This window comes from Pundamilia nyererei, unplaced genomic scaffold (genome assembly GCF_000239375.1).
Source record: "Pundamilia nyererei isolate P.nyererei 1_Seehausen unplaced genomic scaffold, PunNye1.0 scaffold00198, whole genome shotgun sequence".
NCBI classification, from domain to species: domain Eukaryota; kingdom Metazoa; phylum Chordata; class Actinopteri; order Cichliformes; family Cichlidae; genus Pundamilia; species Pundamilia nyererei.
In genome coordinates this window covers 527,175-550,316 of record NW_005187599.1, presented here as the reverse complement: position 1 = coordinate 550,316, position 23,142 = coordinate 527,175, and the positions used below count along the sequence as shown (strand labels likewise).

Sequence of the window (23,142 nt, the reverse complement as noted above, 5' to 3'; positions counted from 1 at the left end):
TGGCGTGCAATACAGCTAAGCTACACAAATTAAAACCGGAGCCAGCTTTAATTAAATTTAAAATGTGGAGGCAAATTAAGTGTAATTATGTGGATGCTATGCAGATATACAATGTATTATATGGATTTATTTGTATATGAAAAAAAAGCAAATAAGGATGTGTGTGTGTGTGTGGGGGGGGGTGTGTGTGTGTGTGTGTGTGTGTGTGTGTGTGTGTGTGTGTGTGTGTGCGTGTTTGTAAGGCAGAGTAGGGGGTGGGGGGCTGGGAAAGGGGCGTGGAATAAACCAACATCACAGGCTAATGCAGCTTCCCATCATGCCATTTAATCTCCCTTTTTGGTCTGTTTGACCGTCGCCCGGTTTGCCTTCATCCGTCCTGTCAAACCGACTGGATCTGCTGTCTGTGTCCGCCAGCGGGATGAAACCGACATAGTGATAACGGAGCATCCCCCCGCGTCCTCCTGTCCACGAGCGGAGCTTTGCTCCCACTCTCCTACCGACGGAGATATGAGACATCCACTGCTCGATGCAGCCCTGACATTGTGGCTATTTGTAGAGGTGAGGTGTCCTCCGGTGTTACTGTGGTATTAATAGAGCTGTGACGGACAGGCGCGGGTTCTGGGTGACGCCGCTGGCTGTACCTTTATAAGGCTTTCGCTCGTGCCTTGTTGTGCCGGGGCTGACTGTGATGTAGTTCCGATACAGACAGATCAGACCTAACAGAACCCGGCATGCCCGGCTCAGTGAGAAAGGACCTCCGCTGTACGTGCGGCACTCTTTGTCAACTTCATGAACGTCACAGCGAGAGACGCTCGAATATCTGTAAAAGCTCAACGTTAAGCTGGGACATGGCAACAAAATCAGAAATGTGGAGAAATGCGAAGCTGGTGGGATTGTGTTCGTGCAGAATAAAAGAGTGTGGAACAGTAATGTGGCTTTTACCCCCACATGTGCAGTTTGAGTGGGTGAGCTACCTGTGATTCTGCCATCCTTTGTCTTTGTGCTCAGACCCCATAACTCCTCAGTAGGTTACTGGGCCTGTAGGACACACGGCAGCAGTCTGAATCAGTGTGCACGCAGTCATATTCACATTTCTTTTTTGTGGTGTTGGTCTTTTCCTCTGATGTACCCTTCTGCACTTGTTGGGGATATAATCATTTAAAAAGAGGTGAAAACGAGCTCCAGTTTAATTTTACAGCCTCTAAATGTAGCTCACTCTTTCTATCAGCCGTGCCCTGCTGACACTCCTGTCTATTCATGTAATATTAACCCTCATCATTACTATTTTATTTCATTCAGCAGATGTAGTGAGCACACATTCATTTTGAATTCAAGCAGGCTGCCTAGAGAGAGTCAAGCCCTCAGACCTTGTGCTGCTCCTGCAGTGTCCGCTTTGAGGACGGGTCCTGACAGCTTAGATGTTTAGTGTCACTTATAACAGCGTTGACTCACAGAAAGCACGCTTTAGACCCTGGGACATGCTTCCTCAGGGGGGAATAATAATCCTACAAACAGTGGTGCTGTTTAGTTTTCTTCACTTATGTACAAAGTGATAGCAGAGCTGTAGCATTTTGGTTTTTACTGAAAATGGAAACAAGCAAGCTAAGTTCCTGCTGATTTCTAAGTCAGTAAAACGTCTTTTTCATGGATGCACGCATCATTAAGAAGAAGAAATTGGGCTGTTTTTAGCTCCCAGTGATGCCAGTGTTTGATTGACATTGGGACCCGGAAATGGCAGCATTGGGAAATATTTATAAAATAAATATTAGGCAGCAGTAAGCTATATTAAGTACTGTTTAGTGGGTTTGAAGCACTGTTTTGCAACAGAAGCAGCAACTAATGAATCCTGTTATCTTATCGGCTTTCTGTTAGATGAAAGCAGATTAGGAGGAGTCACCGTTTCACTGTTTGCTGGGCCTGAAAACACTAGTAAAACACAGACTCACACAGTGTGAGACTCACACTTTGACACTGTGTAAATTCACCTGAAGAGATATTAAAATGTCCTTAAAGCGGAAACTAATTCATTCTCTCATCGTGGCCTGTGGGGCCTCACTCACGTGCTCTCTGTTGGATGGTAGCTACTGATATATGCACACCAGATGACAACAGTTAAACAAGGCTCTGCTTCAGGCTTTTTTTCTCTTTTTTGCATGATCAGTGCTTGTAGGGGGTTTAAACTTTCTGTATGAGCTATGAAGCCTGCAATAAATTATATTTACCATTATCAGGGACTGTTGATTAACATTATAGTGGTGCTTTGGCAGTCAAACCAGTTCTAACTGGTTCTTTATTATGACATTTTAATTTGTTTTACTTTAATAGAAAGGCCAGAGTGAAGGGTACGATGTACAGAATATGTTCCAGGGCAGACTCAAACCCAGTGAAGTGAATTATAGCAGTGCAAGTACCAAACTGATTTTAATGTGCCTTTTACTGACTATATCAAGATGAACAAATAGTCAGATTAAAGCTGATTAGTGGCAAACGGTCTTGTTTAGTTGACCCATCAGAGGCTTGTTCAAGCAAATTAACTGCTCAGTTTTCCTGTCTAGCTGTCATATATTGCCTTAAGTTTCCAAGAGGACATTACTTACTGACAATGGAAAACATGTCTTCAGAAATGTGATTGAAGCAATCGTCAAATCATGGCTACACTTAAAATTTCTAGAGAGGCATTGCATAGTACTCTAAAACACTTTGTGGGAACTGGACCTGTTGTATTCTTGACACCAAACGTGAGGACACCATCCAACAACACAATGGGCTATGTGACATTTCCTCCATCTCTGAGCTGACTCCATCATGGGCAGAGACCCCATTCGTCCTAAACATGCTCCATCTTCTGGTTTGCATATTTGTGGAGAAAGATTCATTATTTCAGTGCATGCCCTTTCATGGAAGTACTTGAAGTCTGGCAAAGCTCAAATTTCTGACTTTACAGTAAGCTCTTTCTATGTAAATGAATTACACTAATTGCCCGTTTAGAATCACTAATGAATTTAGTTTAGAAACCAAGACAGGAAGAGAAGCCTCAGTGTACACACAGGCAGGCCTCAGCTAACCAAGTGATCCAGCCCGAGAACCCTCTGAAGTGAGTGTTCCAGCCTCTACATCGTGGTGTCAGTGTAGCACAAATGTTAAGTTGGCATTAAAACGGCAGCAAACCAAATGCTGAGTTAATTAATTAAAAACACAGAGCTTCTCAAAGTCCTATGACTGAGGTTTTCAATAATATCACATGCAGTACTATGCATGACAGACAACTGAAACATTGGAGTCATTTTGATAGTGGCCTCAGGGTAAATATAAAGAGGTTGGTATTTTAATGGTTCATCTGGCTTAAAACGTTTGGCATGATACTCAGAGGCAATAGAGCAATAAAATAGAAGCTACAGTTTGTCTTTGAGGTTAATTGATAAGTGCTGTTGTCTCCTTAAATGCTAACAGGGTGGGGTTTGAGGGCATATTCTTAAATCTGAAAGCTCACTTTGAATGTTGTTTTCTCTATTAAAATTAATATATTATGGGTTTCCAGTATTATTACACATTTGTTTTATTTGTTGTCTCGAGTCTGGGTTTTCTCATCAGGTTGGTAGTTACTGACTGTGTAACGTGGAAGTTCTGTGTGTTCATCTGCCACCCTTTGATTGATATTGCTGTGATTTGCTTGCAGTAGAATAATCTGTCCACAGTTCTTCAAATTATTATTACTGTTACTGTGGTGCCATCAGGTAAACAGCTGGTTAGATACAGCACCTTCTTCACACATCTGGAATCTGTCGATGCAGCAAAAACATCCCTGAGACTATCAGCTTTTTAAGAACTACAGCAGCAGGGTAATAATAAGTAAGCAAAAGCCTGGTCATCACTTTTTTTCTTTTCATACTCCTGTAGTTAAGCTCTGTATTACCTAACGGATTGAAAACTTCTTGCTTTGAGTTGAGTTTGTTTTGTGGATTTCTGGGAAAACCTCGAGCTCCAAATAGACTATATTAGTCTATGTAGAGTATTTGGACCGTAGAAGTTTTCTCATGTTGCCCTTGTAAACCATCAACAATATTGCAAGTCATATTGTAGAAGCTAACATACTGTAATTTCTTGCCAAACTCAAAAGTTTATGGATGCAAAAATTCTCCATATTCCCATTATGGCTCATAGCTTAACTTCTTTGGCCATGTGTTTACTCATACCTCAGTTTTATTTGGTGGGGCGACATAAGCATCGTCTTTAACAAAAAACTGACAATTCTGTTTGTGTCTCCATATCTCTGCCTATCCTGGAGCATCTCTACACCATCTAGTTTTTCAATTAATAGGCAAATTTCCAAGTTTGTTTTAGAAAGAGACCACGTGTTGATCAGAAAAGGATGCATCTGTGGCTATAATAACAATATGAAGGCACTGCCACTCAGTTGTGTGACACATGGTAATTTCACCTGCTTAGAAACTAATTGTGACCTCTATTGTTGTATGATGTTCAGATTTGAGTGGGCTTCACGGCCTTTATTGACATAAACATAAAGAAGAAGTTAAACAGGTGTTAGGTATGAGCAGTTGTTGGGATTTGGGAACAACCAAATGGGTGGTACCAGGTTCTGCAAATATCAACTTTGAACTGGCGCAGTTAAGGAAACACCCGTGGGGTCAATACTGTTGATTGATGTGATAGGACTGCAACCAGATCCTAGACTTAACGTTCTGATTGTTGCTAGTTGTTCACAATAAACTAACAAAGATAAGTAATTCAACCCCAGGTTTGCTAACCTGGCACTTTTAGGCACACTTTAATAGTAGTTAGTTGGAGCCCCCTTTTTGTCTTTAGAATTGGCTTCATAGCATAGATTTAAAAAGATTCCTCAGAGATTTTACTTTATATGACATGATAGCATCACTCAGTTGCTCCAAATTTGTTGACATGTTGAGTTTCATGTTGGTTGGGTGCATTGGATTAGGGAACAGTTCAACTGGTGTACCTAATAAAGTGGTTAGTGAGTGTAGAAATGATGGCTCCTTATAGTTTTGGGTATATGATGGAGATGGGTGCAAAGAGCTTAGTACAGACTAAAACAGTAAAAGTCCTCAAGTGTGTCATGCGGTGAATGATATGTGGACCCCAATGTGAAGTGGCGCTGGAAAAGGTGAAGTTTGAAATGTTCTTTTTCTACATTTCACATGGAAACCATCTCAGCTTTAATCTTCCTGGTTCCCTGACTTCATCGGACTTCAGTATCTCGTGTCCTTGTGGAGTTTTCTGCTTTCCCATGTGCTCTGAATAAATGCTTTGGATGGCTGACAAGCTTGACTTAGTATCCTGTGTATATACAGGAAAAGTTGTGCAGAGTAATATAGAAATTTAGGTTTATCAAAACCTAGTAAAAGGTCTGGTTCCACAAAGAAGCCTGGGTCTGGACCATGACCGAGGACATAGAGGATTAGAAGAGATGGAACAAAATATTAGATTTAATTAAATAGTTGAAAAACTGAAGACAAGTATGACTATTGCAACAACATTCATAAGCTCTCTGTGGCTATTTTCATATCAGTACTGGAAGAAAGTTTTTCTTGCTTTATGTCTAATCAGGAAATTTTTGCAACACAGTCCGAGTGAGCAAAATTCAAATGAGATTGATGGCTCTGTGTTGGAGCAAAGTGGTGTTCTCGGATGTCCGACTGTTGCAGAGCTCTTCCCTTTCTGATCATCCCGAACACTTTCGCTGCTTCTAAAAGCTTTCAGTGCAGCATACAACCATTTGAACTATTCATCCTTCCCGGCGTCCTCAATCCAAAAGCCATCTGAGCTGCTTTTAAAGCAAGAAAACACATCCTCTGGTTGCGTAATGGTCATTTTTGTCCTGTGGGAGCACAGAGGGACTCTTTTCTCCACTGTCAGCTTTTCCAACCAGCTCTAATTAGAGAAAGACAATGAACAGAGCTGGATTGTATTCATGGCTGGCAGAGGGTTGAAGACAGGATGAGAATTAGGTCCAAATACAAGTGAATAGATGGTAACAAAGTTAAAAATTGTGAAATTGCGCATTTCCTTTTCCAGCAATATCTTAAATACACTTTCAGATTGATAATGTCATAAATTGTACTGTAGTTTTCTCCTGTTTCTTCCATTGTACAGGATATAACAGTGGAATAGTTCTGTTATTTCACACTCATATCCCTCATGCCAGAGGTGACTGACATTGCTTACTGAGTCATAAAGGCTTATGTTGTCTAGATGAATGTGAGATAAGAGACAGTTTTATTTATATGACACCAAATCACAACAACAATTGCATCAAGGCGCTTTATATTGTAAGGTAAGAACCATACAATGATACAGAGAATACAGAAAAAACAACAATCATCCTGTGAGCAAGCATTTTGGCGACAGTGGGAAGAAAAACATCCCTTTTAACAGGTCCGACCGATCTCAGCCACCCGCCCCTCCCAGTGAGCCAAGCTGGTGCCCGTGTTTCAGGTTTTTAGTCACAGTGAAAATGTCTCTGCATCTTTCATCCACAATGTGTATACACAGAGTGACTTTCTTAAGCTGTTTTTGAGAAGCAGTTTCCTGGACTCTATTTCAGGTTTTCTTTGGAAGGGATATGCAAAGGCTAAAGATATTTTTAAAACCGTCCGAGGCTCTCTCTTTCCAATACAATTTAAAATGGTTTTATTCTCATGGGAAGAGCAGGAAATGAGTCCATGAACACACTGGATCTTTTCTAGGGGTAAGAAGCTTTACCCTAGCATGAGAGTGGAATATTCCACGATTAAGCACCAGTCAGTGAATCTGTAAATACTAGAACCCATTTTACTTTGCAGTGAATGGAGTTTATTATAAATCATTTTATTACCTTTTGATTTTTTATGTTACTAAGCCCTCATTTGTCAGCTATTGGCTGGAATGTCCCAGCTACAAACTTCTTTGTACTGCTCAGGCAACATTAATTACCCCCTGCTCGACACCACACATAATACACTCCCGATCAAAGGTTTAAGACCATTTGAAAAATTGAGAACCCAGCAAGAGCTGCTGCTGCTAACTGAGCTTCATTTTGTGAGTTGGAAAGAGTTGCAAGTTTTTAATCATCACCTTTTTCTCTTTTACAGTGTGTAGAGGCGAAAAAGTACTGCTGGTATTTCGAAGGTGGATACCCCATCTACTTCATGTAAGTTTTTAAACCAATGAGCTCAACCCTTGGATGTCCACTGTGGTCACTGACCATCCTTTTCATGTGTAAACGTTTTGTAGGTCTGAGATGTTTGTAAAAGAATGAGATTAAAACATGTTAGTAGATTAAATGTGTTACCCTAAAATGAGTTTCTCATGCATTACTGTTTTTATATAATAAAAAATGAAAATGACTTTGGGAGAATATTTGACAATTAGGACTTCAAAACTAAAACTTCACTTTTACATCACAAGTCATGGCGTGCATGGAGAAGCATGAGGCAGAGGCGTGGCATGTGGTGACTAGTTCTTGCTGATGTTCTAAAAACTGTGGAAATCCAAGCGATTTGACTGTTCAGCAGAGAAGCAGTAACGGCTGCAGTGGCTGTGCATGCAGCCCGAGCACCTCGCTGCAGCTTTGCAATCATTCATTACCTGGGCTGTTCACTCCATTAATTTCTGTTCATCGAATGCTATCTTATTATGTTTAATGATGTACTGTCATCGTTTAACAGCCACTAATTTCTATACAGTGGGATTAATTGTAAATGAACTGCCTCTGGCCTACAGATTTGATCCTGATGTTATGTTTCCTGTTCGCACCTCTTAAATCTTTGTGGAAACTGTAATATCCCTCAAACCTTAACAGAATGATAACTGAAGTGTCAACAATAATAATAATAATTTTTATATGTGATGGAATCAGTATTTTTGTAAGTAGTGATGCAAAAACCCTTTTTTAGGTAAAATGTTTTGTGCCAATGCATAGAGAGTATAAATATTATGCTACCTACACACAAGGAGTGTGACAGAAACTGGCATCAACTTTATCTGGTGTGATGCAAACACTGCTCGCTGCATGCTTTGCAGCATCTGCGGACATTGATTAGCCTCCCAGCTCTAGCGCTGAAATGCTAGAAGGGCTAGGAATGGGAGATCCCAGCATGAGAGGTCATGCTGATTTGTCCATAGTCATCTATCGCACACACATGCACACACACGCACTGCAGACAACTTTTTTTTTCCAGCTGCATTAATTCCAGTTTCCTGCTGCACTTCTCAGACTGGTCAACCACAGTTGGCCTCTGTCCTGACTGTTCCCAGGCTGCTGGGTTGTCAGTTAAAGGGAAACTTCTTTAAATTTTGTTTACCAAGCAGAAAGTGTGATTAATGCAAAAATACACCTGGGTGTATTGCAAATTATGGTGGAAATGTCAGGGAACTGTAGCGAGACTCTCTGTACTGCAATAAAAAAAGTATGTTACTGTACATACAGACTAATGTGATTTACTGTGTGTGGCAGGACAGTTTTTCCTCAGCTCTGTAGTACACTGAGGTAAAAACAGTGTTTAACTGTCTTGCAGTTGAACAACTAAAATATCTGGCAGAGATGTTTTTTCTCTGGAGTTATATGGAGTTTCTCTGATGTCCTAATTACTGGAGACAATAAGCTCAAAAACACACAAGTTCAACACAACCATTACAATAAAAAGGAAGACATTCCATCCATCATCAACTTCCTTCTGTACTTGCAGAGCTTTTACCCTTGAAAGCAACTGCTTGGCTTCCAAGTCTGAATAAATAATTGATTTCAAAGAGGTGAAATCTGTCTGTAAGAGGAGACTTGGGCTCCACCAGTGTCAGACTGAAAACTATGGACTCACTCACCTGTTGAGAAGAAAGAATGTGAGATGGCTAAATCGTATTTATCTTATAACTCGAGTTGTTGTTCATGACGCCAAAATACTGAAACGTGCTGTATCGGAGCGATCTCTTCTTCCTGTTAAAAGGAAGATTTTCCTTCCCACTGTCACCAAGTTCTTGCTCATAGGAGGTCCTTGGATTGTTGGGGCATTCTCTGTGTTATTGTAAGGTCTTTACTTAACGGTTGAGGCAACTGTTGTAGTAATCTGTTGCTATATAAAAAAATTTGACTGGAAGTTAATAATAAGTTAAGAATGATATTTCCATCTGTAGTAATTTATATTTGGTGGCATGGTTCTACACTCTACCGAGGCCATAAATGAAATGTAGAGTTCTTCTTCTCACCCTTCCATGGAAAGCCAGAGTCTGGGAGAGCTGCAGTAAAATCCTGGATCAGATGACAGCAGATATATATCTGAGGTCAGATACAGCAAGAAAGATAGAGGTGGGTTGCAAAGTAGCTTGCAGGTGCAGAAAAGAAGGAATGGGATAAGTGGACAAACATCTTGAGAAAGTTGAGGGTAAACAGGAATGTTTCCTCTGGATGAGTCCGACTCCACCAAAGGAAAAGGGGAAAGATGCAGAGAAGACAGCGCGAATGGTGCGAGAGCCAGCAGAGCAGCCGGGGAGCTGTTTAAAGGAGGGTTTTAAAACGTTAACAATAATAGTTGTACTCTCACTGTTGTTCAGTAGTCTTGGCCTAGTGCCAGGCACACTGGTTAAAGGTTTGTTTGTGGTCTGAAAGAAAATGGCTCAAACACTGTGTATTGTAATCTTCTATCATCTCCCAGTATTTTCTCTCTGTGACGCCTGCACCTCAGCAGAAACTTCACCACTCCCAAGTAGCTAAACAGTAAAACAATAACAGAGGCTAACTGCTCCATGCTGTTGCTGACTCATTGCCGTGTGACTTGCTGCAGATGCCGTTCCTACGAGGACTGCTGTGGGACTCGCTGCTGTGTGAGAGCCCTGTCCATCCAAAGACTATGGTACTTCTGGTGAGTTACTGTGTGTTGGGTTTACTATGTGTGCACAGCTGTGAAAACGAGCAAAGACCAAACAAACAAATAACACAATCATAAACTTGTGCACATTTTTACCATTTTGTTTTGCAGGTGTAGCTATATTAACGAGCTTTACCCTGTGGTTACACTGAATGTGCAGCATATGTGGACTGAGCTTTCTTTCAGTGGTGACTTCTGGCGCACACATTCGACATAGGGCTGACTGAATCACAGGCAAAACAAGAGGCTGTAATTTGTTTTTAGCATCATTTTGTGTCCTCTGCTTTTATTGAGCACAGTGGGTAGAACTTCACACTGGGTTTGTGTCAGTTACAGACTACAGTAGACTGTGTAGTTATTTAATTATCAAGCAAAATTCAGCAGGTACTCATCACTGTTAGAGTAATTTCTTCTACACTGGTAAAAAAAAAAAGTCTGTTTTTAACCTTTGCACATATAAACACCACTTATGTGTACAAATATACTGCATGCTGGTCTCATTCAGCAACCATTTCAGTGGCTATTCTGTTAGCATAATGTTGCAGCAACTGCTTTGCAAAGATATGTTTAGCTCCAAGGTTTTTGAAAATGAGAAAAGATCAAAGGTCTCGCTACAAACTTTTTAAGAGGAAGAAATCATTTTTTAAATAAAAGTTAAAAATAGCTTCCCATTCTGAAATTTGACTTCTTAACATCCGCCTGATTGCTGGCGAGCTGTTTAGACTTCCATCTATTAACCCTATCCCTAAGTGATTGGTGGATGCTAAGAGACTTAACTAGATGTTTTTCCAGTGGCTAAAAAAATCTGGCTATTATAAAACAGCTCTTAGTTCATAGGATCAGACTCCCCGGGGGGGGGGGCTCTCCCTTAGTCCCTTGAGGCTTTGGGTGTTGTGGCTTTATTTTGGCTGACAAGTCTCAGCACCTCTGGTTTGGCAGACTGGGGTGGTGCCCCTCCTTATTAGAAGGGGGGATGGAAGGTGTGCTCTATCTATAGGGGGAGTCGCACTTCTCAGCCTCCCTGGTCTGTGCCAGGATACAGGAGAGGAGAGTCAGGAGGACTGGACCAGCTCAAGGATATTTGAGGGTGTTTTCCTAACCAGTCTGCCTGTGTTATCTGGACTATCCTGTGGGGTGGTGCTGAGGGAGTATGGGATGTCTGGGGTGTTGTTAAGAGAGTAGACCTCAAGGCAGACCTAGGAAGCTGTCACGGACTTTTTATTAGAATTTTTCTTTTTTCCTAGTGCCTCTATAATTTTGGACCTTTAGTGGTTATTCAAATATTCTGTCTCCTAGCTTCCAAATATCTATTTGCTAGTGTCTCTATTGTTTTTTTTTTTCATTATAGATTTCTGTTAGTGAAGTTATTGTTTCCTTTGTATTTTGGAGTTATTTTGTATCCTTGCATCAGCCTTTATTAAAGGACTTGTCTCCTGTTTAATCTTGTCTGCCTGTGGGAGTCTGTGAGTCTGCTCGTGGGTCCTAATTGCCACGATCAGCTAAATCCCGACAGTAAACAACTCGATGTCCCCCCAGGATGAGCTGCAAGAGGTGGGTGAGGTGAAGGGTAGTCTGGGTTTGTCTACTCAGACTCCAGCCTCCAACCCGAATCAGCAGAAAGTGAATAAATGGAATGATGACCGACAACATATTCATAACATCAGAGATGTCTTTTAGAAACAGCAAATGTAGCTTTCATGCTTAATAACATTTTTTGGTAGCAAAGTCATGTCAGTGTTGACATGCTAGCTGGATAGTTTGCCACATAACGTCATCATTCTGATTTTAGCCGGAACTCCTGTAGTTACAGTGATATGTTTGTTTTCTTCTCAGGGTGCTGCTGATGATGGGAGTGTTGTTCTGCTGTGGTGCAGGCTTCTTCATTCGCAGAAGGATGTACCCGTCTCCTTTGAGAGACGAGCCAGCCTTCAATGTCTCCTTCACTAGGCACCCTGTTACCACACCAGGTACAGTAGGCTGTGACAGGTGCACAGACAAGAGTGACAAACTAAGATGCAGTAAAACTTCATATTAAATAAAAAGAAAAATTAAAACGGTGTGAGATTTGTGTTTACCATGGAAAACCGTTGAGTTGAACAGTGTGAGAAAGTGAAGTCAGAAGAAGAAGACATGGTTGCATCAAACGTACTCCAAAGTACAAGGCCCACGTTTTGAGGACCAGCACACTTAACTCAAACATTCTGCACATGTTTCTTTTATTAAAGTTTGGCAGCCGTGTGGCTCTGTTTATGAACGCAGTGGTGTGACTAACATGTACTTATGCTAACATGTAATTACTCTATGAGCTCTAAAGGCCATCGTAGATAAAAGCCATCTGGACTGCCGAAGTATACTTTATAGTCCGATATGAGGGAAGTGGATATGACAGGCACCCTAAGAACTGAATGTTTGCATAAGAGACAAACAGGCACAAACATGGTTTCCTTTTTAAAAGCTATTCAGGCAGACATCACACAGTATGTTATTATTATTATTGTCATTATTAATAAAATAATAATAACATGATATAGAGAAATTCATTGGTATGTGGAATATTTTAAAAATCAACAAAGTAAAGTAGAAATAAAATGTTAACACTGATGTGCTGCACAGTGGAGGAACGTTTCTGATATCTGTCCTTATCTTGTCCAGAATCACTCTGTTAGAAAACGTGCCGTGGGTGGTCAAGCTTGTCCAAGCTAACAGTTTTGCCCTCCTCACCACCGTTTACAGCGAATCATCCTTCCTGATTAGTTCATTCAGTCTCTGGGTGCTGCCAGCTGTGATGCTAGACACGACAGACTGATAGAAAATCTCCAACATTTTACTGCACATGTTGAAGTACCTCAGCTTCCTTAGCAAAGACAGTCTGCTGATCTCCTTCTTGTATGCAGTCTGCGCTGGTCTTCCAGTGGGCGTCCAGGTACTTGTACTCACTCCTTCACCACATCGGCATGGTGTTCAAGGATAGATGCTTGCTGGCTTGCTGGATGCATGCTAGCTGGCCTCTTACGCATCTCTTTGAAGCATCTTTTTGGTCTCCTTTACATCGAAAGAAGATCAATCGCGTCCATCTTCTTCCGCTTATCCGGGACCAGGTCGAGGGGGCAGCAACCTAAGCAGAGAAGTCCGGACCTCCCTCTCCCCAGCCACCTTCTCCAGCTTGTCCAGGGGAACACCAAGGTGTTCCCAGGCCAGCTGAGAGATATAATCTCTCCAGCGTGAGCTGGATCTGCTCCGGGGCCTCCTCCCGGTGGCACAAATCACGAACAAATCACCTTAACTGGCCCCTTTTGATGTGGAGGTTCAGCGGCTCTACTCTGAGCCCTCCCGGATGGCCGAACTCCTCACCCTATCTCTAAGAGATCATGCTGTGATCGAAAGGAGATTTCTCCTGGAACACTTCATGAAATCACTTTGGTCCATCAAATCCAACCACTGCAGAAACAAACCCTGGCGTGTCCCATTTATGTCCCCTAAACTTTTCCAAGTCTGTTCATTATGCTCAACATTATGTAGTTCAGACATGAGACTTTGGTTGAGAGCAGAGCAGCTGTTAAAACTCTTGTCATGATTTTACATGGATGGAATTTTACTTTGTGTCCGTCAACCAAGCAGAAACTTAAGTGGAACATTCCAATAATAGCACAGCGTCAAACTCTCTGAAACGGTGACCCGGACGAGGACGTTTTTACTCGTTTTTCTCTCTGATGAACTCCAAAGTAAAGTCAGCATCTCAGCCTGCTTGTTCTAATCTTCTCTGACACCCTGTTTGTTTAAGGCTTTGGGTTGAAGGCAGAAAGATAAATAAGGAATCAGTGATGTAACTGTGGTAGTGAAAAACGATCGATGGAGAGGATTTCTGCTCAGTGAGTAATAAAGTGGTATTCAGAGGTACTGGCAGTCTATCCTTACTGATTATCAGAGAGTTTTAGGAATAACAATAACACTGAAGATGAGACCAGTTTATGTACTTGTACCTGTTATATTTTAGTTTTGATTTTTAACACATTTTCAAGAATTTCAAAAAAAAAAAAAGTCACTTTCTTACCATGATTATGGGGCATGGATAGATGCACTGAGTTCTTTGATGGCTGAGCTCTACTGTTTATAGTAAATGTGAAAAAGGTTTTGGATATTTAACATATGAATACCAGAATGAAATCGAATGCTGTCGTAACAGAGCACCTATTTTTCAACTTGAGATTTTAAAGGAAAAGCATTTGAATCATTTCTTTTCTCTTGTCCTGCAGTTTCCCAGCAGCCAGGGAGCATGCAGGGCTTCGGGGTGAATGGATTGGCAGGAGGCGACCCAGGGGTTACCGTGACACACCCGCCGTACCCGCCACAGCCTGGCTCCACCCACATGATGATGGGTTCCTATCCGCCACCTCCGTCGTACTGCAACCATCCTCCACCATCCTACGAACAAATATTTAAAAACAGCGACAAGAAGTGATGTCTGCAAGGACTCGAGGATGAAACGAAATAAGGGAATGTGGCACTGAGGCTGAATCATCAGGATGTTTAGACACACAGGGACACGTGCCAGTGGACAGCGTTTTTTGATGTAAAAACTGGAAGACACACACTCTCCTCCCATGTGGAAAAGACTGAAAAAGCACAGTAACCAGTCACTCATTCACCATTTCCTTTCTAGCTCACACTACACACAAACACATTCATCTGAGGCCTCCTTTTTCTGAATCCACATGTATGTACCAGCTTTCTGAACTGACGATAAGTGAGGATGGACGGAGTAAGTCGGAGGTTTCATTCAGTGTCTCGCTCAGAAAAAGAAACTGCCATGTGCATTCAACATTTTGATTTTTAAAGGTTCTTCTTCTATTAGGAAAACTGAAAATACTGACAGCGAGCTCCATAATTATAAAAAGGTCAGTTAGAAAATGCCTTCTGTAGCCAGCATTTTAGTGCAACAGCTCTTTACATACCGATGAGATCACGATCCATTTTATGTTACAGATGTTTTTCCCAGTCATGTAAAGACATAACGAGCAGGCAGCGGCTCCTTTTCCTGAAAGCAGTGACAGTTTCGCCTCAACACAATTTATGTTCTCACTCTTTTCATCAGCGTCAGATGTCGATTCTTAGTGCGAGGACAAACGAGAGGGCGTGTCACTTCTCTGAGTTACACTGAGATGAGCTCTTTGGGTAAATGTGTGTGCCTGAGAGCAGCACATGTGTAAGAACAGGAACACCTACTGTTGTTTTGGGAGCAGTGTTTGTGTACTCATTCAAAAAAGTCATGCATCACATCATTTGTCATGCTACTCGCTACATTAATTTTGCATTACTCACCAACATGGCCTGTAGTACACCATTAAGTTAACATATACCTTAGCCCGCAGTCCCACTGACACAAGAACACACAAGGTGTTTTTTTGTTGTGTCTGACTGCTCGTCTGTGCTTTTGTCGAAGTCAAAAGTCAAGCTTGGTTGGGGTCAGTATGCGTTCAGTTTTACATCATTCTGGGTTCTGTTGTTTTGACTACATTTATTGGCCTTTCTTTGTCAGGTAATTAAAACAGTTACATCCCAGTTTAAAGTAAAAGATGGTACTGTGTGTGTCTGTGGGACAGCAGTGATATGTCTTTTCCATCATCGTAAAATTCAGTCTAGCCTGATTTCTTACAGACTGTCAGGTTGTCAGACAACACAAAGGCAGATTTAGCAGTGTATCAGTGAAAGCAGAAAAAAGACACAGCAGCACACCAGAACACTAACATAACCACTGCAACAACATATGCCAGTTCAGAACTGCTGAATGCAGGATGTGGATGGTAGCATTTTCCATGGCTGTGTGACGGATGGTGCAGCAGCGATGCTCTTCTATCCTCTGTCAGACCTGCTGAGTCACTGTGTGTGCAGAGCACAGGCACATCTAGGAAACCATCACTTGCATTCATCTTATTTGAGGAGGTTAATGGTCCATATACTCTGCAAATGTGACCTTCCTCTATTTAACAAGCTTTTTGCTACGATGCTCATTTTTCCATAACATTGCTGCAACATGCATCAATCCTTAGTTTGCACATTTTTATTAAAACCCCTAAAATTAGAGCTGCAAATTTATAAAATACATGGACCTAAATTATTATTTAGCAATTCTTGATTATTTATGCGCAGTAAAATTTGATTTGATGCTTGTTCAAATGATTTATTCTTGCACAACCTCTGGTACCTGATGATGAAGATAAATGGAATTATGTATTATTGATGCTGTGGTTTTAATTCATTTACTGGCTCAGTGTGTTTGCATGAGAGTGGCGGGCAGCTCTCAGGCTGTCTCTGAGTGTTAAATAGTTAAATGCTGCCGAATGTCCATCAGTCCTACATGTTGAAGCATGCATGCCCTGCTAGTGTTATATTTTTTTAATCAGGCAGGGGATCTGGACACTGTGTTTTATCTGGTTATTTCACACTGAGTGATGTTCCTTTAAAGGTTGTATGTGACAGTAAGTGCACGCTAAAATGGGCCGTTAGCAGTATTGGGGCACAGTGTACAGGAACCATGCAACATTATATGCTGTAGAATGCATCGAGCTAAAACCACGATGGTCAGTAAACCTCAGAGCCAGCAGCAGCACAAGGCAGCTGATCACAATCTGCACACAAAGAACATAAAACAAGTGATGCTCTAAGTAGTGTTTTGAACACTGGGACATGCTCATTAGTTCACATGAACCTGTCTGTGAGCATAATATGGTTTGCCCATCAGTGTCAGCACTGAGCAGGGCACCACGATTTGATCTACAATATTATCTGTCCAAAGTCATGTTCAGTGTAACACACAGTGTCACAGCACTAATTCATGGTTTGTGATGACATCAAAGACATATTGTACATTTACCAGGATAAGAACCTTTCCTTATTGCCTTTTGTCAAACCATTCACTGTTCGGTATGCTAATGATATTCCAGACTCACTGTATACATATTCTGACACATACTCTGAATAATTATGGCTGAATATAACGAAAATTTGGAAAAGGTGATTTTTCCCCCCCTTTTTGGTATTGTAGGTACTCTCAGCACAGTATGTACTGAGGCTGTAGCTCATTCACTGCTGAAGAAGCAGGAAACCCACAAGCACAGCAAAAACTGCAGTAATCTACTTTAGGTTGTTTCAGGTAGCGACACACATTTGATTTGGTGGGCCCCAAACAGTTTTGTGTATTTTCTCCCAGGATCAAACTTTTGCTTGACAGACAGATGCGTAAACCACTTTGACATGGAGCCACTATAACTGGTTATAGTGGAACTAGAATTCTGAAAAAAGTCAGAATTCTGTCCTCAAACTCGAAATTCTGAGTTTAAACTCAGTATTCAGAATTCTGAGTGTTAAGTCAGAATTCTGAAAAAAGTCAGAATTCTACGAGTTAGAGTTGTTCGTGGAATTTTTAAGAGGGACGACATTTCACAAACTGACTTGTTGCGCTGGCATCCCATTGCAGTACAATGCTTGAATTCGGGAGCTCTTTAACCTGTTCTTTCACCTGAATTCAAACGTTAACAGGTGTGGCCTATTTTGGACCAGGTACTGAATCTAGTGTTTAAGCGATTCAGCTTCTCAAAATTATGATAGTTGCTGCAAAATCTGAAAGTTCATGCATGTGGAATTACAAATAAAGCGAGGAGAGGCACAGATCCACAGGACTTGCTTGCTTTAATGTAAAATTGTCCTTAAAGATATAATAAATATCAATCGATGACGATAAGTGATGTGTGGCCCACCAGGTGAAAAATATGACATGAAACTAAAGTGAATTACTGTGATTTTACTGTGTTTATTGTGATGCTACACTCTCACTTTTACAATGTGGATCCTTTGTTATTTGTGATGACTGATAAAAATTGTAGTGTGGGATCTTTCTTTAGCTTCTGAAGGGGGGCAGGTCTGAGAACAAAATTACTGCAGTACAGTAAGTACTCGTAGCTGCTGATATTTTGTCCCCCTCCTAGATAATCATACCAGCATAAGGTAGCAAGGTTTGATCCCTAGACAGGCGTTACCAGTCCTTGCTGTTTATGAAATTGGTCAAAAATCTGCACATAAAGACATTTTTAAACATGGTTAACCAGCAACTCATCACTTGAATAAAGCATTGTATGTTTGTGCGATATTAGAAACCGTGTGTGTGTAATCTGACTTGAGGTCAACATTTCATCGATATTGTATTTCAACCATTGGTGGTGCTTTTAAAAGAATTATGCTTTTAAGATAAGTTATATTTATAATTTCGCACCATGCGTTTCGATCACACAGAACAATGTGATACCCTCTGGGTTGACAGCACACATGAAACAATTGTACAGCTGAATAGCAGAGCCCAAACTGCCATTGGATTTATGTTTGCACAACAAACACGACGACAACATCGTGAATACTGTTTCATGAGATTTCTGAGAGCTGTCACACTGTTAACCTCTGCAATGTGCACACACACACTTGTGTGAAGTTAGAGGCCATGTGTGATTCTGGGAGTGTTGGGCTCCCACAGGTAACCAGGAGCAGGTTTTAGATTGACTCTGGGTTGTTTCTGGTGTCAAGCAGTTGGGCTGGGAATAGGGAGCACAATATTAGAAAGGTATTCAGTTCAATCATCTCAAACTATGCAATAGATACTGAAATAGGTGAAGCATTTTGATCCTGCTTTTCTCCTCCCACATTTACCTCTTTTTCATCTGCTTTCAGACGTACATTGTGAAATATGTAAATAAAGGTCACTTCTAATGAGATGGTATACTGACCTGTTTCTTTGAATCTTTCTTGTTATATACCACAGTGACATCGCTGAAGGTGATGACTCCAATAACAGAATATATACAGTTATGTGCAGAATAATAGCAGTGTGTTAAAGCAACAGATGAAAAATTCCATGTTACTAACAGCACCTATTTCCATATATACTGTTAAATAATCCAATGCTTTGATCTTTGGGCTAAAGGATGAGCAACACTCGGTGTATAAATGCTCAATCAACAATTACTTTCATTCATACAATTCTTATTATTCCATACAAACACTTTTGAGCATTAACCATCTGGAGGGGAAATGAGCACGGTGTCCGCCTGATCTCAACGTGTCTGACTGTTTCTCACATTCTTATAGCTTCAGCCCCCCTCCAAACTAAGCATCCACATGCTTTCTCTATTATGGCGCCTAAGTGACGGCCTTCTCCTGATGAGATGGGGCAGAAAACCTCTACGGTATGTTCTGTTCTCTTTGTAATCAGAAAAATAAGGCCATGATTCTCTGAAAACAGTATTTCTTATAACTCAGCAGTATCATGCATCATAAAACAATATCATTCATTCACCATAAACCAGCAGTCTAATATAATACAAATCAGTCTAATAAATCTAATAGTTATCACCTCTTCAGTAAAATAATGCGAAATAAAACTACATAATAATTTCACAATCTTTAATTAGGGGTATAACGTGGCATAAGATAATATAATAACCTCACAGTACAAAGGCACTGGGAGCTGTGCACATTCAATCCCAAATGTAAACATGAACTGTTTTTCCTTTCTGGAACATTTACAGTATAAACTGAAAATGAAATGAGGCACTTTGCTGTTTCCAATCAACCTTTTTGATCAAAGTTCTTCTTCCCTCAGTGCAACTGGAACGACCCATTTTACTCACTGAGCAAAGGGCTAAAACCAGCAGGTACAGCATCTGCTGCCTTCCTTTCTTAAATAAAGGCCATAACTGACACCCATTTCTTCACAGATTGAATGACCTCCCTAACTTAACTCCACACTGCTATTAATTTGAATACATCCCTTTCATTAAATGAGTCAATTATCCCCAATTAGCAGCATGCATGCCATGTGCGTTAAGTCTGTTGGTTGGCTATTACTCTGCTACACCTAGTGATGAATTTGTTCCCATGTTGTTTCATCATTTCTGCCAAAATCAGTGCTTAAACACATTAGTAATGTTAAACTGCTATAATTTTGCACATAACTGTACATATAAAAGATGGGCAACCACTGTGCAATCACTAGGGTTTTCCCTACATTTCCTACCCTCCACAGGAAATGCTCTCAGCTGTAGGCCACTCTCCTGGTGCCTTTATAAGTAGTGTATTATAAGGTTGCCAACACATGTGACACACATCTTTGTGTTGTGTCAGACTCTACATTTGAGCATTAGCACAGGCCTGTGGTACATAGCCGATTATTAGAGATAGGTTGATCATATTTAAGATTGAATCATTAATTAATGGCAGGACTTCTTTGAGCATTCTTGCAGGAACGGGGTCTAAAAGACACGTTGATGGTTTGGAGGAATTACTGAAGTTAACTCAGAAAGATCAATTGGAGAAAAAGACAAAAGAAAAAATGAATATGAATGTTACTGAAAGTAGCTGTAGATAATGTTACATCTGTGAGATGATTGAGCATTTTTTTCTCTAATGGTTAAAAATTATTCGTGAAAAAGTTAATGAAGTCATTACTAGCTAAAGTGTAATGTAAATGTCTCCCTTTATCAGATCCAAAATATATATACATACATATGTATATATATTTTGGTAAAATATATATACATATGTATGACTAAATGTGTAAAAAAACTAAGGAAAATTTTAAAAAGGAGGTACACAAGCTCTATTCATCTTTATTTTAAACAAAATCACAGACAATTCTGTCACTTTGTAAGCAATAACTTTAAGCAGATTAAAACATTTAAGACATTTGACTTGCTGCTAAGTCACTGAAGTCCAGGAGCTTAATGAGGAAAAATAAACACAGACACTCATATGAACACTAATTATAACGAGGGCAAATAAATCACAAACACGTGTCTAAAACTTTGTCTCTTTCAATGTCCAGTCTTCAGCACACACGTAATGAGCCTAGACATAGGAGCCAGTGAGTGCAGACACACACTGACACATCAACACAAACATTGTTACAAGTCAGATTTTCATGCAATGACATTCATTTACAGATCTCTGCAAAAAATGAGGCATTTTATGTGCATTCATGTGCTGTCGGGATCACTGGATGAAGTGTAAAGGTATCAGTGTAACTCCATGTTGGTACCACACAGCCCGAGACTTAAAGAACGGTGAGGAAAACAAAAAACCTGAGCTCGTTAAGGACTTTAGAGACAAAGTTAGAGATCTACATCACTTTTATCCAGATATATTTAAAAAAAATATTAATTTCCAATGTTCATTTTTAAGTACACATATTCACTGATTTGTGGGCTGGGAGATGCAGGCCTCAGTCTGATCTCAACACTTGATGTGCAACGTTTTGTTTTCTACTTTTGTGACATGATGTAGATCAAGTTATAATGTGGAAAGATTTTTAATACACTGGGAATCACTACGGACCCATATATTCAACTTCTTGGATATTTAGTGATTGTGCGGGTATTCATGTTTCAATTTCATAATTCTGCTGTTTTTATAAAACGTACAAATATAAACCACCTCAGCCTGGGTTCCTGACATTCCTCAATCAGACCACTGATCACCACACTTTACTGGTACTTAACAACTTTGCTGCTTGAATGACGACTTTTCCCCCTGCAGTCTTTGTTCTTGTTGTCCCATAGGAACACCTCAGAGCAAGCCACACCCTTCTCTCTCTCTCGTTGTACTTCAGAACTGCAGCACCTACAGTGCATTGGGAAAGTGTTCACGGCACTTCACTTGTTCCACATTTTGTCATGTTACAGAATAAGGCTGTAACATGACATACCATACCATCGGAGAGATGGTCAGAGGAAACAGGATGTACCTGAGCTCAGTTCTGAGTGTCATGGCAAATGTTGTGAAAAGTTATGTTAAATTTTAGTTTTTTATTTAAATACATTTGCAAGAATTTCAAGCAAACTTTTTTCATTTGTCAATATGGGTTATTGCGTGTAAACCTGAGGTAAAAAATGAACTGAATTAATTTTGGAATAAGGCTATCAAATCACAAAATGTGGACAAAGTAAATACTTCCCGGATGCACTGTAGATTGTTTACTAGAGGGTTTAAGGCACGAGACTTTCAGAAGAAGTCTCGTGCCTTACTCCTGCAAATATGCAAATATGTGATGTCTTGATAAATCGAGCAGATATTTGAAGTTTACACAGCACCATTCTGGCATGAAAATATCTTAAAAGTTTGTTTTGTGACCCAGAAAGAATAATATTTCAAACTCCGCCACTCTGTGTTCCTCCGCCACTGCCTCGTTTGAGTTTTGGACGAAATGGATTCCGAAATGGAGACCAGAACAGCCAATCAGATTGTGCCACAAAACCAGCGTAGAGAAAGAGTTGAGCGCGCACGGGCAGAAATGTTGAGAGCGCGAGCAACAGCAAGCGCAAATGCAAAACCAGAGCGAGAGGGGCTGCTATTGTGTGTGTGTGTGTGTGTGTGTGTGGATAATAGCAAACACTGAAATACAGTTTTTGCACGCAGCAATGAATTTTGTTCAAATTTAGCTTTTCTTCGCTCAAAATAAATTTCTCCTCTAGGTGCAACACTTGCACCTACAATATTTTTTTTTTACGTGCGCTCAGAATAGTGGCACAAAAATAACGCCATAGACACACCAACACCAACCCTATCCCGGGCAGGGTGAACTGTTCCCTTGATTTTATACTTATAGGGGTCTTCTGAATCGCTCTTTGTCTGTCCCTCACCCAGGACCAATATGCTATGCAAGACCCTACCAGGGAGCAAAAGCCCCCCGACAACATAGCCCCTAGGATCCCTGGGACACACCCCTCCACCACGATAAAGTAGTGGTTCACTGGACCAGCTCTTTGCCCTCTAGAGGACACTTGAGGGTTCATGGGAGTTTGCCCAACCAGCCTACATGTGTTTTGATGACCTGGAGAAGGCACTCAACCGTGTCCCTCAGAGTGTCCTGTGGGAGTATGGGGGGTCTGGCCCACTCCTACGGGCCATTTGATCCTTATACAACTGCTGCTTGGTCTGCATAGCGAGCAATAATTCGGACTTGGTTCTGGTGGGTGATGGACTCCGCCAGGGCTGCCTTTTGTCAACGATTCTGTTCATAATTTTTATGGACAGAATTTCTAGGAGTAGCCAAGAGGTGAGAGGCTTTCACTTGGGTGGTCTCAGAATCTCATTTCTGCTTTTCGCAGATTATGTGGCTCTGTTGGCTTCATCGGGTGATGGCCTCCAGCTAGCACTCGAGAGAGTTGAGTGTAAAAGTGAAGCCCTCGATTTACCGGTTGATCTACGTCTCTACCTTCACCTACGG

At 40.8% G+C, this 23,142-nt stretch overlaps 1 protein-coding gene across 1 annotated transcript; it reads left to right on the top strand.

Annotated features, from left to right (window-relative positions):
- The first annotated feature begins 285 nt into the window (after positions 1-285).
- Positions 286-18,016, top strand: vopp1b (VOPP1 WW domain binding protein b). Its single transcript, XM_005747474.1, has 5 exons — positions 286-558; positions 7,107-7,165; positions 9,792-9,869; positions 11,709-11,842; positions 14,129-18,016. Exons 1-5 carry the CDS (start codon positions 508-510, stop codon positions 14,332-14,334), a joined length of 528 nt encoding a protein of 175 aa, XP_005747531.1. The 5' UTR covers positions 286-507; the 3' UTR covers positions 14,335-18,016.
- Positions 18,017-23,142: the final 5,126 nt, after the last annotated feature.